The 19,041-nt window shown below is 35.4% G+C and overlaps 2 protein-coding genes across 4 annotated transcripts in view; one reads left to right on the plus strand and one right to left on the minus strand.

Moving 5' to 3' along the window:
* LOC136826202 (zinc finger protein 585A-like) overlaps nt 1-18,182 on the minus strand; it is a 65,946-nt gene extending 47,764 nt beyond the window's left edge. The window contains exons 1-3 of one of the 3 annotated variants that reach the window (XR_010849542.1): nt 17,930-18,142; nt 16,565-16,739; nt 6,027-6,112 (exon numbers count right to left, since the gene is read on the minus strand). Coding sequence is in view for 1 of the 3 variants with exons in the window: in XM_067083273.1 (XP_066939374.1) it covers nt 13,419-15,956 (2,538 nt within the window). In the remaining 2 variants the exon portion in view is untranslated. Of the gene's footprint in view, nt 1-6,026; nt 6,113-9,369; nt 11,705-12,037; nt 16,740-17,929 lie in introns of those variants that run through there. The other 2 variants (XR_010849540.1, XM_067083273.1) reach the window with 2 other exon arrangements.
* Nucleotides 922-8,561, plus strand: LOC136826204 (gastrula zinc finger protein XlCGF57.1-like). The gene is made up of 2 exons (XM_067083275.1): nt 922-1,070; nt 2,561-8,561. Exon 2 carries the CDS (start codon nt 3,232-3,234, stop codon nt 4,966-4,968), a length of 1,737 nt encoding a protein of 578 aa, XP_066939376.1. The 5' UTR covers nt 922-1,070; nt 2,561-3,231; the 3' UTR covers nt 4,969-8,561.
* Nucleotides 18,183-19,041: the final 859 nt, after the last annotated feature.

A 19,041-nucleotide genomic window follows, 5' to 3' on the forward strand; every position in this document is an offset into this window, starting at 1 on the left:
TGACAGACCAAATAAGGGAACCATATGTGGGATACTGGAGAGAAAGGCTTGTAGAAATATGCAAAAAAAATGAAATTAGGGTAGAAGAAATTACAGAAAGCAAAAACTCAAGATGTAGACAAAACGTTAAGTATTAAGTCGATTAAAAAAAGGAGAGCAGATGGAAACAGTAATCATACACAGAATAGAGGCTATTGTTGTCATGAAGACAAAGTTAAAGATATTAGATCTACAAGAAAAATAAAGCAAATCACCGAAGCAGAAGTGAAGATCAGCTATGTAGATTGTGTAGTTCACACCACGGAACATTTGTTTAGCTGTAGCTATCTAAACAAAAATTAAGAAACCGTATGACAGAGCCGATTGTTGCTTAAAATAATAAACCAGGTAATACAATATGCAAGACATGCACGGGCGAGAAGAGATTAGTATACAGAGTCAGACTACTACGAATGCTACTAGTGTATAATACCATAAAATGAGGTAGTAAAGAGATCTCTGCGTTACCCTGGTGAGAATGGTACATAATAGTGTCAGCTGTGCCTCTGTGAGGCTAAGGGTTGGAAGATCCAAGCCTATTTAGATAATAACTATGAGAAAAGAGGGGTAGGTAACGGTAGATTTACGAAAGATGAAAATTCAGGAAAGACATGAATGGCTGACTTTCACAGAGGCCATTCACACCTCACAGTTGGGGGCGATGGTTAAGATGATAAGACATTATTTAATAAGCCTAATTTGTCTTTTATAAAGGAATAAGACGGAAATTAAATTCAAGACTAGTCAGCAGTAGCAAATACCATCCGTGAAACGAAAGAAGAAGTGAAAAGAAACGCAATGTACGAAGGAATAACAAAAGGCACGTAAATTGGGTGTGCCGTTACAAAGATACGACATCAGTCTTCATAACTGACCTGAACTGAATTGACAACTAAGGTTTCGGTGTTTACAGATGTAAACAGTTTATGGTTTTGACACACACTAAGTTATTTCGTGTACTATACTTTATTTTACTTGAGTGGCATCAAAGTATAGCCTATATTAGCCTTCTCAGTTCAGTCTTTATAGTGGTAAGTATAACTAAAGTCAGGCTAGGTTCGTTAAGCTAGCCTAACCTAACCCTGTTAGACTTGGGGTATCGTAACCTTTGTATCGTAACCTTTCCCTACGGTAGAATAAGTTAGACAACTGTAGATTAAGTTTGACTACGATAGGTTAAGTTAGACTACGGTAGATTAAGTTAGACGTCAGTAAATCAAGTTAGACTATGGTACATTAAGTTAGATTGCAGTAGATTAAGTTAGACATCAGTAGATCAAGTTAGACTAAGGTAGATTAAGTTAGATTGCGGTATATTAAGTTAGACATCACTAGGTTAAGTTAGATTACAGTAGATTAAGTTAGGCTACAGTAGATTAAGTTAAACTACAGTAGATTAAGTTAGACTACAGTAGATTAAGTCAGGCAACGGTAGATTAAGTTAGACCACTGCAGATTAAGTTAGGCGGTGGTAGATTAAGTTAGACCGTGGTAGTGAGTTAGGCTATGATACAGTACGTTAAGCTAGATGGAATTTCTTTTACTTTAATGAAAATTAGAATAAGTATCCTTAATAACCCATCACCTCATGACATTTTTTATTTCAACAGGAGTGTTTCTTGGTATAGACCAGCCAAACTAAGCATAGGGTAACCTAAACAGGTTCTGCATGGTTTAGGCAAAGAAAATTGTCTTAGGAACAAGAAATTAATTTTGTGTCAAGATCGTATAAAAATCTTATCCTATTCAATGCATCCTGACCCAACCTATGATGCCAAATCTTACTTGACCTTGGAGTGAACCCCCTTATTGGCTGTACCTTTATAAGAAGGTGTTGCTTGGTAGCCTACTTACAGGGATAATTCCTAACCTAACACAGGATACCAGGTTCTACCCATTTATATGTCAAACATGCAACAACTTTCTTATCTGATAGCCTAGATACCTTTTTATGTCAAGCATGCAACAACTTTCTTATCTGATAGCCTAGATACCCTCCTTTCTTAAAGAATGGGATGAAATTCACCCCAATTCCATCATCATCATCAGCATTTCAACTTAGTAGCATCACTCACTGTTACATCCCTTAAAGATAATGCTAAATGGTTCACTTTATTGTCTGTGCAAACACACAGACTTGTGAATTGATATCATGTGGACCAAATGAGTGTCTTTGAGAGTCTCAAGTTTATATGCAACAGTTGTTTAAGAACCGTTTTATGGCTAGAATGAGGAGGAGATGATGTAGGACAGATTGATAAGGAGACATCTGGTGCGAGGGGCTGGGGACGTCATGATACCTGAGAGTCAGTGTAGTGAGTTAATGCACGAGGATGATACTTTCAGGCCTATGATGTAAATTTAAGTAATGTCACTTATGCTCCAAGGCAAGAGTGCTTTCAAAACTAAAACTCTGTAAATATTTATTTAGGTGAGCTTCCTCCCGGAACATTAGCTTCTTAATTCAAGTCAGGGAACAAGTACCACAGCTGTAATTACAATCTTGCCTTTTCTATTTCAGAATCCAGCAAGTTCAGAAATTGGACAACGGGTCTTGATCTGCCTGTAAAATTTTTCAAGAGGTATCCAAAAATCTTCATGTGATCTCCTCCTAATCATTTACAACCTGCTTTCCTTGGAAATGAATTCAAGAAATCATTGGGAAAGATGGTGCTGTGTGTGGTAGTAATGACTGCATAATTGTGGTCTATGTGAATTAGTTTATGTATTTTTTCTCTTAATTAGACAGTTTGTTGGAAAATCAGTGTTGGAGAAGATCTTAAACTTCAAAAAACTGTAAGATATCAACAGTCAGTTATGTTACTGTATTCAGTTTTAAGAACAAGATGTTTGAAGCAAACTCGCTTGTACAAATGTTGCCTCTCAAGTTTCATTTGTTTGTAACAGAAAATGTTCAGTTCCTGCTGTAATATTTTTTCAGTCATTTTTTGTACCTAATGGAATTAATATTTTATTGCATAAAATGATATGCCTGATAATGAATTTTAAGGGAAACTTGGATATTTCTTCTTTAAAATTCAGCCAGATGATGTAGTTAAATGTGTGATAGACCCTAATTCTGACATACAGTGATATGAGGTATAAGGAAGAAAATCTAGCAAATACTGAAAACTATGGAAAGGAGGAAATATTGTTTGTTTAAGAAACTGGTTATGCAGAACTAAAAGCATCATGGATATGGAAAGTGATTCAGTGAAACTGGAGGAGGTTGTAGATGTTGAAGATCATTTGGGTGATATTCCATACTCCTATAATGAACAAGATATAAATATCTTTGAACAAGTTGATTTGGAAACTCCAAAACCAAAGAAAGTAAGTACAGGGGGGAAGCGTCCCTACACGTGCAGCACTTGTAGTAAAACATTCATCAAGAGCAGCCATCTGAAACGACATGAGAGAATACACACAGGTGAACGCCCTTACAACTGCAGCATTTGTGGCAAGGATTTTGCCATGAAAGATAACCTTAAGCAGCATGAAAAAACACACTCAGGGGAACGTCCATTTTCTTGTAATCTCTGTGGTAAGACTTTCACTAAAAAAGCGGCTATTGGTCAGCATATGAGAATACATACAGGGGAACGACCCTACACTTGTGATCTATGTGGAAGGAGTTTTGTTCAAGCTGGCCACCTAGAGACCCACAAAAAAAATCATATTGGAGATCGCCGATTCGGTTGCGACTTATGCGGAAAGAGATTTATTGCAAAGCCCACATTAGATAAGCACATGAGGATTCATACCGGGGAGCGGCCATTTTCCTGCACTTTGTGTGATAAGAATTTTATTCATAAAGTCAGCCTTACCAACCACTATAAAGTGCATGCAGGTGTCCGAGCATTTTCGTGTGATATATGCGCCAGGAGTTTTATTCATAAAATAAACCTTGACAAACACAAACGGACTCACACTGGGGAACGGTTATTCTCGTGTGATATCTGTGGAAAGTCGTACACAACTAAAGATCACCTCAATCATCACATTAGAAAGCATACTGGAGAAAGGCCTTTCATTTGCCATATATGTGGTAGGACTTTCATTCAGAAAGGATGCCTTAGCAAGCATTATAGAGTTCACACAGGAGAGCGTCCATTTCACTGTGATACGTGTGGGAAGACTTTCAGCCAAAGAGGGCACCTTAATAGGCATAAGAAGAACCACTTGGCCGAAAACTCGTTCTCTTGTAAAGTATGTGACAAGACTTTCCCACACAACAAAGCCCTTAAATCACACGCAAAATGTCATGCAAGTGAGTATCCCTGTCTTGAATGCAGTAAGAGTTTTCCGAGTCAGGTGAAGCTTAAAAAACACATGAAGTGCCATTCTCGGAAAAAATTGCTACCCCCTGGAGAACAGGAAAAAATAAACTGTGATGAAGAGAATCTGAAACAGAAAGTGGAGGAAGATGAAAGTGTTTGTAGAAAAGTCAATGATTTTGTTAGTGTGGATGTAAAAGTGGAGTCTGATGAACATGAAGAGGAAAACATTTCTCCGAATCTTGTAGGGTTTGATAGACCCATAGTGCCTGAGAAAGATGATGATACTTGTAATAGGAAAAGCAGAAATTTTCTTTGTGAGGAAATAAAACTGGAATCTGAAGAACAGATAAATGATTTATGTGAAGATGAAAGTAATTCTAAGAATCATGTTGGATTTAATGCATCCAAAGCATCTGAGGAGGTAGTTGAAAGTTCTTCTGAGAAAAGCAAAGATTTTCATAGTGTGGAAGTGAAAGATGACTCTGGTGAACCCATAAATATTTTATGCGTAGAAGAAAGCAGTTTTAAGAATCCATTAGAATTAAATGCCCAGTGTACCAAAGATCCCTTGTCATTTGCTACAGAAGAAGTAGATTCACATGGTATTGCCGAAGTTTTTATAAGAGAAGAGGAAGATGAGGATTTCTAAGAATTTTCTTTTTGTAAAAGCTCATATTAACTTAATATTTATAATTGAGGTAGTATTGTAGAGGTTGTTTATACAAATTTTCTTTGTTGATGTACAATATATTCCTTTTAGAGGCTAATTAAAAGTTACCTATGTAAATGACCTATTACGTTGACCATTAATTGATGAACATATGTACTAGATCAGTATTTATGTTGAATATTACTGCTTAATTTGTGAGAAGAGATTCTAAGACTGTTATTACTGAAATAAGAACTCATGTCATTCCTATATTTTGATATTTTAGTGTTTATGTTTTATCATGTGAACATACCCAAGGTAATAGGAAAGTTTTTATGTATAGTTGATTAATGTTTTAAAAGTTGTTCAGCTGAAGCTACGCTAGAGGCAAACTTGAAACAACCTTCATGTAGGCTGGAATCATTGTTTATATAACACAAAGGGAGAATTGTTATCATTCGCTCTTAAATCATTGTTTTACAGTACACAAAAGGTGAATTGTTTATAACATTACAGGAACAAGGATGGTTTCATCACAAAATTCTTTTACTATACATGATCATTATGTTGTGTAGCAGTTGTCTGCAGACATCTCAAAAGAAGAAGAGTCTCCCTTTCTGCCTGTCTGAAGAAGAAATGTTCCAATTCTACCTATCTCTGTCTTGGTGTTTCCAATATGGTTTTAACATGTTTTCTGCATTTAAGGCTACCATTTTCCTGTCACAGTGTGTCATGAAACAGCATTGTTCATTACCATGACACATAGTAAGTGTGACTAGGGCTTCCATTCAGTTTTCCTTGTTTTGGGACATACACACCTGTTTGCAGGTGTGTATGTCCCAGGTTTCTGTAATGGGTATGCATCATGGCGACTAATAATGGGTGTATATGTCTCAGGCTTCCCTGTGTTGTAGTACCATGGTACTGCATTGCTTTCGTCAATCAGTCATCAGAATCACCTACCTGCAAACATTCCATCTTCATTCAACCTTTATAAGACTAAGCTCAGGAAAGGTTGGTCTACTATTATTGATATAATAACTTCCAAAATTTCCTACCTTGTGAGAAGGTCAGACAGTTGTAGTAACTTATGTCCATGGTCCAAGGGATCTTATAAAATGCATATGAATACTTCTCAGGATCTCTGTGGAGCAAATGGTATAAACAAAGGGAGCTGAAACAATGGACTGCTAAAATGCTATACAATCGAACAATAATATTGTGGTAAATTATAATTATAATGCATATAAATGAATGACCAATAAATGATATGCAGCACTGTCAAGCAAAAGTAGAAAGCAAATAAACACAAAATGCAAACTAATAACATGCAAGTGTTTGCTTCAGAAACAAGAATGCAACAATTGATATTAAAAAAAGCATGTCAGAGGTAATAAATACTGTATATTGATTAGGTAACAACAACAGCTATCTAGATTAGGCAAAATATTATAAATCTATGGCAGTGATGAAAGGGTAAGACTCTGTCTAGTCATTAAGATGTGGAAAAAGAAAAATCCTTTTTTTTTTAAAGTGTTTTTAGTGCTGTACAATTTTTCCCGGGGGTGAATATGCCATAGTGTTTTAGGAATTGTAAAAAGACACTATTGCCTTCCTTCTATACACATTATAATTCAAAGCATGATGAGAATAGTCAAAGTATTTCACAGTTCATGACAAGATTATATATCGTACTGACTTCATCCATAAGGTGAATGAATGATGTGATGAAGAGTACCAAATATTGAAGCCAACACCAAAGGTAGCCAAAGCTTTTGACAGTGTGATACAGTGAGAAAGGGAGCGTTGTCTAGTGAGGCTTCGATGCTTAATATTTTTTGTAGTTGACCATTTTTTTTTACTAATAGTGCACCATTTTGGTATGTATAGCTTGAGTAAAAATAAGTGGCTTGTACAATGAATGGACACATCTTTGTTTATCACCATTTTGATTCATATAAGCGAGTTGAATTACCATTGCTCAAAGGATTTGTTCATGGTATGGTATACAGTACTTTAATGTATGGATAAAAAGTCGGTTTCAGTAAACAATTGACTCAAAATCCCTGTTTTAGGATGTCATATACAATTCATCTTTGGGATACTATAGCCTATGATCTGAATGAATGAGGGCTGTTTAAAGTTTGTCTTGCTCGTATAACTTATGTTGTACTGTACTGTACATGTTTAACATTAATCAACCGTACAGGGAAACTTGTAGTTGTCTTGGATGATGTTAACGAGAGTTTTAATGTGATTTTCAATACATTGAAACTCACCTTTTGTTGTAAGGTTAGTATGGCAGAATATCATGGCCATAGCCTTGCAAGTTTAATTTTAATATGTATTTAAGATGGAAGGGTTGAATGTGTCACAGATAAAGAAGAGAGTGAATAGATTCTATTGCTTCAAGAAAAAGGAGTCATAAATTCATGAAATTAGATGTGGTTATATTAAAAGTATTTGTTAATTAAAGGTTGATAAGATGTATGAGGTTCAAGAGTTATTTGTAGTGAAAATGGAAATAACGTACCTTTCCTTAGTTATATTATTCTGGATGAAATTGAAAAGGTTTGACTTTTTTGTATATTATTAGTAACCAGACCACTTGTTTTTGTATAATTCACTGCCTATTTACAAAATGAAGGTAATGTGAGATCCCAGAAAATTTTTTAATTTAATATAGTGTGTTCATCTTTATCCTTAATTATTTCTTCAGTCATCCAGACATAGTCATATATATTCAGTTGGATATGAAATTTTCACCTTCATCCTTTTCACAAGAGAATAATTTATCATACAAAAACTCAAGGTAGCAATTAGAGAGAGAGAATTACAGAAAGATGTCTGGTTCTTTCAAAATATTGCCGATGCTTTTCATTTTGTGATATTTGTTGGACCTCATTTCAAGCAGTATACCATCATTTGCGATATTGCATGACCATTTGATACAGGTATGAATTTGATACACAATATTTTGTGGCCTCTCACACCCGTGAATGACAAAAATAACACGAGGTAGCTTCCAGTCCATTTTTCTTAGGAAACACTTCTGTCAATCTTCCAAGAACTTGGTGTCATGTCATCAGACACCAAGACTTTGTACTACCAAAGATGTAACTTCATTCCCATACTCTTCTAAGTCTAACCTCTATAAATCCCCAGCTGTGTAACGAATATATATATTTATATGTTATCTGTAAGTGCCTGATCTTAACCTGAATTCAATACTTATTTTTTTTGTATCCAGAGTATCATACTCTGTACAGTATATATATATTCAAGGCAAGGGCCTTGCAGTATGTGCTTGGAATCAATAAATTGTGACTTATACGGCCAAAGTAAATGTTGCACTGAAGAATTTGAAGGTTATTGTATGGTTTAAAATTGTTTACAAATGTATTATATTTCACATATTTCAATCTGTCATTTTCTTTCCATTCCATATGTAATTAATTGATATACTATATTTAAATTACAATGTATTTTCATGAACATTTTTACTCTATATAAAGTAACCCTTAATTGTATTAGTATACACTTTAATATGTAAAATGTCGATAATACTTTGTAAACTAGAAAATTTTTGTCCATGGAACTCTTTTATTGCTATATTCCTGTGTTTGGTGATTACTGCTGTAGAATTAGTGTTCAGTATTAGAAAATGAAGTAAAAACTGATTGGTCGAATGTTTACAAATTTATAAAAAGATCTGCGGATCATTGACAAGAGAGGCACCATAGAGATACCACATTACATTGTTTTTGTTCACGTAACGAACAAGCATTTAATTTTACTTGTGCTTTAATGATGTGCAGGTTTGGTGAAACCCATGCTGAATCTATAATTATATTAGGTGAGACTTTAACCCACTTTAGAGTAATCAGATGTCGTACAGTATCCAAAGTGAGATATTGTAGAATGAAAGGTCATCATGTCATACATGATAGAGATTTGCCCACATCCAGCTGTGAAAGCAAATAAGAATCAACTTCCGAAAGTCATCCCAACCATGGAAGTACCATATTCATATACCTAAGTGATTATGGTGAGTAATCTCCCAAGCTTCAAGTACCCTTGGACCAATCATGAGAAGAATGGTCAGACAAAGAACTAAGTAATAAGCAGATGATCAAACCAGATGCAGAAGGATAGTGGCCTGACCAGATCCAGGCTTGGAAGGTAGAACACATGGTTACACACACAATTGAAAAACACAAGGACTTTCAGCTGGGGAAGGCTTGTGGTCAGCGCCAGTAAAGTATAAGAAAAGAATTCATCCTGCACTTGAAGCTGGGAATAGCAGAAGATCAGTTAAGTCACATCTAAAATCAGAACAAATATCAAAGTGTCCCATCAATGGCATGGAAGTGAAGTAGGTTAAAAAATAAAAAAAGGATATGTACTGTAACATTGCCTTTTATTAGAATAATATATCTACAGGTAAAAATTTAAAAAACTAAAAAGTAAATAACAAGATCTACAGTAAATACAGTGGTTATGGGAAAAGTTGCCCCATAATCCTATCATTAATACGTCCGATTCATACACTTACGAGAGAAATACATCAAGATGTAGTACAAAAGACTTAACCTCCTGTTATTTTGTTATACTTGGTTAATAATAAATCTATTATATGTATAAAACTCATCACTAATTTTATTCGAATGACTTACCACACAATTTATGATTGTATGTGTTCCATACAAGTGGTTTTATTCCTTATGTTTTTCCCATTCCTATACGAAGTTCCTATAACACCCAAGGAAATGATTAATTCTGGAAAGTTTGCATTGTTAATCCATTCAACTAAAAAAAATAAACATTTTTAGCCAAGAACGATGAAAATGAGACTACTGAGTACCGAAAATATTATTTTTTAAAATTGACCACCTTTTTCACATGCAAACCCATCACCTCACGTCTGCTTAATCTGTGGTAGCAGTCACCTCCAGATATACAGAAAAGGAGTCCTTTTCACCTATCTGAATGTACGTAGGTCATAATCTGTGTTGTCTGAACTAGCTGCTGCTTAAGGGTCGGGAGGAGGGCCACATTTTTTTTTTTTTTTTTTACAGTAATTGGTCTGTGTATGAAAAAAATGAATTTTCTTAGGGAAATATAAACAATTACTTTTTAACTAGGAGTATTTCCTCAGTAAAATCTGGAGCAATCATTGAACTTGGTAATCAAGTTGTTAACTGGTGGTTATGAGGGATGAGTAGGGGAATACCCTCCTCTCCTTTTCCTGGCAACTGTGAAGAGTAGATGTGTTTCACTCGTCTTCTCCCTATTGTTGAATGCTTGTGGATGAGTAAAAGATTTATTTCTTTGCTTATTAATTTGGATTAAGCAACTATTGGTGGTTCTGCACCATCTACAACTGTCTTGCACTCAGCTTCAACTAATCTTTATGATGTAGATACAAAGATAATGTCTCTTAGAGTCCCTGCGGAAGAGCTAGCCTGCTCTCAACATCCCAGACAGTCTGTCTTTTGCAGCATTCCTGATCAACATGCTGGCGAAGGAGCTGTCTCCGGCACCTTCCTTTCCTGTTGTGTCCGTGGCTGTTTCAGGTTTCATGGCTACTGTGAAAGAGGGGATCCTCCTGTCAAGTAGTCCTTCCAGTTACTGATCCTCTGCATGCATCATCATTTTCAATTCCAGCCATTCAGTGAAATGCACCATACTTGAGAGTATTTACTGACAGGTGCTGACACTTATGAAGGCATTTAGGCCAGTCAGTACTTACACAGACATACAAGGCAGGGCAGAAAGGGTGAAAATAAGGGTAAATAACACACCAGTTTATATGAAAATGTAAATATGGCAAAGATTTAAGGGTTAAGATGGTTTCATGAATGATTCTAATTTTAAGCCAAGATTTTTTTAGGAACAGTACTGTACGTGTTGTTCAAACAACAGACAAGCAAATAATGACCAGTTCCACAACCAGTGGTACTCAAGGACCAGGATGCATACTTAGGTAGGTGTAAAGGATGTTTCTGGAGACAACTGGAACCACTGATTAAGCTAATGTAAACTAATAGGTTTTGGTTGAAACAAAGGAAATTTCGGACACAGAACTAGTTAATTCTGAAGGATGCTTTCTAGAAGAATCCATAAAACACCAAATAATAATTGGCTAATGCAACTTTTCAAAAGTACCACCACTAGCACTCTGGACTGCCTATACTCTGTGCCATCTACCAGCCACCAAGTATAATTTTCCCTTCCTTAAGGAAGCACCAGTTAACCATGAAAAGATTCAGTATTGTTTTGAATTATAGTCATAAGTTTCAGTAACTTAAAACTATATTGCTTTATAAGCACAACACAACTATAAACTGTTTACCTTTTCAAGATTAAAAAACACACGTTTGCTAGTAGCAATTTGTTCCTCTGGTAATCACTCACACCACAGAAGGCAAGACAAATATATAACACATTAATACAGGTACACTAATCTTTCATAAATGATAAACTGCATTAACCAGGAAGCAACAGCTGATAATACTGTATATGGACTTAAGCAGCACAATGCAGTTACACCCAGTAGACTGCAGGTAGCAACAAACAAAGCCACTTGAGAGCCCAACTGATTGATATCATTTATGGGGTTTCTATAGCCACCAAGGATGTCTTCAAACTATACCAGAACTATGAGGGCATTAACCTCTAACTACTGCTTCTTACTGCAACTATGTGAGTTTTCTCCCAGTTCCACCTTTAGACTCTTGTACAGTGAACCACCCGTATTCGCGGGGGATGCGTACCACAACCCCACCCCCCCGCGAATAGCTAAAATCCGCGAATACTTAAAACCCCTCTAAAAACACTTAGAACTGCCCATTTTGATAGTTTAAACACAAGAAAAACCCTGTAAAAATGCTTATGCCTGAGTATTTTAATAGTTTTATCACAAAAAGTACATTTATTCATGAAAACTTTATGAAAATACAGTAATTAGTGAATATTCTCAGTGAGAAATACCGTGAATGGGCGAATTTTCCAGGAATAACAGCTAGATGTGTTCCATAGAGAAACCCGTGAATGCATGAGTTCGCGAATCATGAGAACGTGAATACGGGGGGTTTACTGTACTTCATCTTCTTTATGTTCTGGATCTCAGTAATCCTACTGAAAACTGGCAGCTAATTATCTGGCATGATAACTACCACGGTCACTAATGCTCATCTTATTGCATATGGGAGACAAAAACGAACAACTTGAACAACTGGAATGAAGAACTGATGCCTTTTTTTTAAGCAAATTTAGACATTTTAATCATATCTCCAATTAATTTAAAGTACCCTGGCTGCTCATAATATTTATGGAACTAGCAGACAAGAGACAGGAAAATAACAGTAACAGTATCTTGGAGTCATCAAACTCAATTAAATTACAGGTACACCATTTATATAATAATCAAAAGGTAAACAGTTCACGCAAGAGAGAAATTTAAGACGGTATGAACACAAGAGGGTTGGGAAAACAAACATGAGACATGGAGGACTAAATACCTGGTAAGAACATAATTAGTGGAGACAAAAAAAGAATGTCAAACATTCATGGGAGAAATAAAGACCATGAGAGCCCAAAGCCTTAAAGTACAGTACAACATATCAAATGAGCAGGGAACAGACATTAAGCTGTCAACAACCAATAAAAAATGATTACTTAAAGAGCTGAAATGATTTCACAAGGACAAGTAAAGGTCCTAAATAATTAAAAAGGTATGGCACTAGTGCCATTCATATACATCGAAAGATGCCCACAGGGCCAAAATATCATGGCACAACATACGTGGTGGAGATTTTATATAAGAAAGTAAGAAAGAAAGATGTAATTTGAAGATGGCCTATTGTGCCATGTAAGCTAAATAAGGCATTTACATTCAAGAAAGTCTAGCCTAATCATAGAAAACAAAGACTATTAAAGAATAAAAGCAAAAATATCAAAAGGGTAAGGATACTAAGACCAGTAATCACATCAAGAACAAAAAAAAAAAAAAAAAACTATGGAAATACTAAATAAGTAGTGCAAAAGTTATCCGGAAAAGAAGAGTGTCTATCCTGAGACCAAATGGCAAGTGGGGAACAATCATTCCAGAGTACTTATGGAACTTTTGGAAAATTACAACAGTTAATGGTGATTCTTTATCAGCATCGGCATGTTTCGCTGAATCTAAATGCTTACCTTTTGGAACTAACCCTTTGATCCAAAAATACAAAATAAGTCTATAACAACAGAATACAGATTCTATGAAACAATTATTTATTACTTATAATTAGATAATAAAAATTTTCATAAACCAACTAAATCATGTTGTATTCATTACCTAATACTCTCCTCATTCACCACCTTTTCCAATGGATCACGTTTCATGTAAATTTTAATTATAACTTTATATTTTTTCAAGCTGCACAATGTAGTTCCTTGCAATATTCTTAGCTAAATTCACCACCAAATACCACATCTTCCTCTACCTTTTCAATAACTTCGAGGCTACTTTCAGGACTTTTCACTGTTTTTGTCTCGCCACATACCAAAGTGTTTCCTGAGTTCCTTTCTAAACTTGCATCAGTAATATTAGTCTGTCTTACTCTATACAAATCACTAATAACCATGTTACCTCTTAAATGAGTCCTTGTATGCTTGTCCAGGTGACCCTTCTGTCTAAAACTTTTTCCACAATAATGACAGGTGAAAGGTTTATCACCTGTGTGAGTCCTTTTATGTTTACCAAGAATATCTTTTCGACCAAAACTCTTTCCACAGACTGTACAAGTGTAAGGCCTTTCACCAGTATGAATTCTCATGTGTACATCGAGGTCATTCTTCTGGCTGTAGGCTCGACCGCAGATTTCGCACGGAAATGGTCTGTCTCCTGTATGGATTCTCATGTGAACTCTAAAATGTCCTTTCTGGGTAAATGTTTTTCCACATTCTGAGCAAACAAATAACTTCCTTCCAGTGTGAGTTCTTTTATGCAAATTCAAAGTGCCACTGTGAGCAAACTTTTTTCCACATTCCTCACACTCAAACGGTCTTCGGACATTGTGAGAACTGATGTGCTTATCAAATTGATCTCTCTGACCACATACCTTTCCACATATGTTGCAAATAAATGGTTTATCACTAATGGGAGTCCCTGGCTCTAAAGACTTGGCACATTTTTCAAGAGACAATTTTTTGGAATAATTTTCTCCAAATTCCCTGTCACACTCCTTGGGTAAAAGCCAAATGTTTTTCTCCACTGGAAGAATGCAATTGGAGCTTTTCGTTACACTGAGCTTCTTGTCAACATAATCATACTTATTTTTGCTGTTAAACACATTAATGTCAGTTAACTCAACTTCAATGTGTTCCTCTTCAAAACGACTGTCAATAAATACTTTGTTTCCTGGGTGAGTCCTTTCATGGTTTATTAAACTTCCCTTGTGTTTAAAGACCTTACCACAGGTATCACATTCAAATGGCCTATGTCCTGTATGTATTGATTTATGCAGATTAAAAGTATCTTTTCGGGTAAAACCTTTCCCACATTCTAAACAAGTGTAAGCTTTATCACCAGTATGAATTTTCACATGCATTTTCCAATCAGCTTCTTCAATGTAACCCTCTCCACATATTTCACACATAAATGGCTGGTCATTTGTGTGAATTTTCATGTGAATTTCAAGATGTTCTCTTTGAGAGAATCCTTTTCTGCATTCGGCACAAATGAACAATTTGTCTCCAGTATGTTTTCTCACATGTAATTCCAATGCCTGAGTTTGATTAAATGTTTCCCCACATTCCTTACACGCCAATGGTTTCTCAAAAGTATGAGTATCCATATGCTTATCCAGGTGTTCTTTATCACTAAATGTTCTCCCACATTCTTTACACAAAAACATTTTGTCAAGCAAAGAATGCATTACTTGGGACTCATCCGAAGTAGTCCAATTTTCATGGTTCAATTTAAGTGGATCCTTCTCTTCATATTCTGTTTCGTGCTCAATGGAAGGGTGAAATTTTTCTCCTTCTACTATCACTGACATTCCAGAGTTATTTCTTTGGTTTTTTATTATTTTAGCATCCTCACTCAGGAAAATTTCTTCTTGCCTAGGCAAATCTACATCTGTAACAATTTGTTCACCCAATTTTTTTCTCGATCTTTTCCGTGAGGATGGCATTCCTGCAAGGTGGACTTTCTCATGTTTACTAAGGTGGCCTTTGTGGATAAATCTTTTCCCACAAGTGGAACAAATGTGTGGCCTATCTTTAGCGCAGATTCTTTTACGTTTAATGTTGTGTTTATTTTGGATAAGAGCATTTTCGTCACCAAGACAAGGGTATAGTTTATCTTTAGTTTTATTTCTGTTATACTTATTAATATCAGTTTTCTGAATGAAACTGTTTTCACATTCAGTGCCAGTGATTAGTTTGTCATTTGGGTGAGTTTTCATGTGAAGTTCAAAAAGGCCTTTTTGAGTAAAATTTTTCCCACATTCTGTGCAAACAAGTAACTTATCTCCCTGGTGAGACCTCATGTGGCGTTTTAGTGTTTCTACCCGACTGAATTTCTTTCCGCAATACTGACAGTCATATGGTTTTCCAGTTGTATGAGTGATGACATGTTTTTCAAGATGCACTTTCTGTTTGAAGGCTTTTCCACATACTGTACAAATAAAAGGCTTCTCTCCTGTGTGAATTCTCATATGCTCGGTGAGTTTCCCTTTAAATACAAACCCCTTTCCACACTCATTGCAGATAAACTTTTCCTTATCAGTAAGAGCTACCATTTTCTCATAAGCTGCACAGTTTACTTCACAATTCTGTTCTTCAGAGGAACACTCAATAATTTGCTCATCATATGTTTTATTCATACAGCTCTGACCTTCAGTATCAGTTTCTACTTGCATGTCAAGATCATAACTGTATGCATATTCCTCTTCATTTTCTTTGGAAGAACATGTAACATCTTCCTTTGAGGAAGCCATACTAGAATACTTCCATAAATTTTCACAAGACAGTTTCTTAACTTAAAACTATGACAATCAGTGTTTTGTTATGTGATTTCAGAAAGAGAAATTTCTTAGATATAAAATGATGGTTTCCAGATCTATTTTTATGTAATAATCTATCAAAGAAAAACACTAATGATTCAAAAACTGCTGCTTGCCATTTCACTTTCCAATTACTGGATCATCAAATACACTTGTATGTTATTCAGAACCTTTTGGTCACAAGCAGAACTTACTAAAAACTATTTTTATTTATCATATTTGTACATTTTTTTGTGAAATTCTCCGTGATATCAAACCTTCAAATTCCCATGGGTCTAAAAACTACACTTCAGGTTATATTCTTAAAAATCAAGGCCTCTTGCAGAACTAAAAAGGATATTACTCAGCATAAACGCATGGATTCAATTCTTCATGCATAAACCTTTTATTATAATTAAATCAATATACTATTAATGATATTTAATTTTACTATTTGTTTTCTTCTTTTTTTCAAATATGAGTGTTCTATTCTGCAGACATCTGCTATACTGGTTCATGATTTTTTTTTAAATAACAACTACAGGAACTGGAATATAACTTACATTTGTTTTCATTTCAGAGAGTATTAAAAGATAATTTTCTCCAAATCAAAGCAGTTCTACTTTATATCCATCCTTTATATTGCACTGATGCTTTAGTCCTTGCTATTTGTATTAGGATAACTTTAACTGGTGATTTTGAGACTGAATCCTGATTATTCACTTCTCTTGACTGGATCTGGAAATAGAAAAGGAATTATAGACATAAAACTCTGCTTTTGATTACAATCAATATCAGTGATGGAAGCTTCTACATATCTTCCAAATACCTACAATTCTGTCACAAAACGCACAAAAATTTCTCACAATTAAGGAGAGTTCAATTCAGTTTATTTACTCCAAAGAGCTGAAACAGGCCACAAGCCACTTTCAGTCATGGACATCAATTTGAAAATACATGAAAAAGTTAAAGATACAAAGAACATCCACAAAATTTTTATTATATAAGATTTACAGCAAATCGGTAGAGACAAAACTTTTATTCTTTATAATAAGCAATATTGATAATTTCTTGGGTTTTGAGTTTGAGAGCAAATAATCTGAAATGCTAAAAAATCACCTGCCTATTACCATTAACACAACTCACCTGATTTATCAGTGGGGTTTCCAAACTTGGCATCACTAATAATTATAGTTAGAAAGGCTGAGCAATAAACAAGTGGTTTCTACAACCACAACTGAAAAATGCATGGAATATGAGTCATTGTACCTTTCCCATAGCCGACTTGGGGATGGACTTCCCCCTAATTTAACTGCTTACAGTTTTTGCAGTGTTAAGCTACTGTTTGCAGTAATTATGTTTTTACCTTCCCCAACCCCAGATATACAGAGAAGGTTAGGTCAGGAAGGGTATCTGTTTGTAAAACATCTTCCCCAAGAAATTATGAAATGTGATGATGGAAAAACGCTCACTGGGCAGGAACGTTGACTATGAATTAAGTTGAGACTATGCGTCTACCTTGACTTTGTTGTACGTGAATGACTTGACCTTCACCTTTGAAAATCACCTATGAGGCTAATTATCGTCTGTTAGGCTAGGTCTAAGACCCTTGGCACTGGGATCTATAATTTGGCAATGCTTGGTTTGACAGCAAACTGTGGGGGAGGGGGGGGGGCTTATAATCTATCTCATAGGCTAAATGCAGAAAATATCGAAAATCTCTTAGAGAATAGGGAAGGGTCAAAGGTTTGCTTAGATTAAGATAAAAGGTAGGTTAGGGTGTAATCAGAGTTTGGCAATTAAAGGAAAAACACTTATAATCACCTCCCCAACCAAAAGTCTGTAGGGGCCACCAATACACAAAATAACAATTCGAGAATCTGTTAAATGGATTAACGAATAACTTAGACATGTCACTTATTCCTTACCTTAATTAGGCGGCTTAGGGGGTTGTTGAACTGTGATCTTAGCCTGGTATTCCGTGGTATTTTCACATCCAATGGCCTTGGTTACGGTAAACAGGCAATTATTCTGTTACCTTCCACTTAAAATAACGACGTCCACAAGGAACAGTCCATTATGACCAGTGAATCGGGGTCAGTCAGCTGCCATAACACCACACAAGAACCGTCACCAAATGTAAACATCATCTTCTTCTTCTTGAGTTTTAATGTCATAACCTACTTCACTCACTTAAGCGATCGTGCCATGGCGATTTATGGTATCTCTTTATCTTATTATCTTCTTTGTTTCAGTGTAGTTATAAGTTGGCTTATTTATTTTATTTACCATTGTCTTTCTGTGCGTTTTTGGTTTTAATTAAAAAGTTCAATATCTGTTAATTTTTTTATGCTGATGTTTATGATTTTGCTTCCACGATGCTAACACATACCCAGTGGACGATGAACTGCCATGGTCGATGCATTTTGGATACTAAGGAGTTTTCAGTATAAATTTCACGCCGTCTGGCCCTTATTACTTGTTAAAACTGTCACTGGAAGATGCAGTTTGAAGCGGGTTTTCCTTTCTGAGAAATGTACAATAAATGCAAGTGCATATTGTTCCATGTTATTAGTTTATGATTTATTTTACTAGTGGATAACCTTTATATGACAGTTGACTACAATTGTTGCAGTTCCTAGCATCTTGAGGTGATTTCTCTGTCCCAGTCAGCATATAAGAGTGCCTTTGAGAACCATGTCACTATCACAAGAAAATCACTACAACTAGCAACTGTATAATACTTCAAGTTTTCCGAGTAGCCACTAGTTATGTTGACTCAGCAATGGTTAATTACAGCAAGAAAAATCAACAAAGATGCCATTTAATCTTTCTCTATCTCTAAAAATCTAATAATTGTCTTGGTACCTTGTCAAATATTACATTGTGATCTGCAAGTATGTAGCCGGAATATAAAATTTAGGCCAAAGACCAAGTGCTGGGATCTATGAGGTCATTTGGCACTGAAAATAGTGATGAAACAATTGACAGTAGAAAGTGGAAAGTAAGATGGGAGAAAGAGAATATGAATGGAGGTATA

This window comes from Macrobrachium rosenbergii, chromosome 40, assembly GCF_040412425.1.
Source record: "Macrobrachium rosenbergii isolate ZJJX-2024 chromosome 40, ASM4041242v1, whole genome shotgun sequence".
Lineage (NCBI taxonomy): Eukaryota > Metazoa > Arthropoda > Malacostraca > Decapoda > Palaemonidae > Macrobrachium > Macrobrachium rosenbergii.

Bases quoted from the DNA above. Each gene is read 5' to 3' on its own strand.
- LOC136826204 (XM_067083275.1), top strand. From the start codon at position 3,232: ATGGATATGGAAAGTGATTCAGTGAAACTGGAGGAGGTTGTAGATGTT.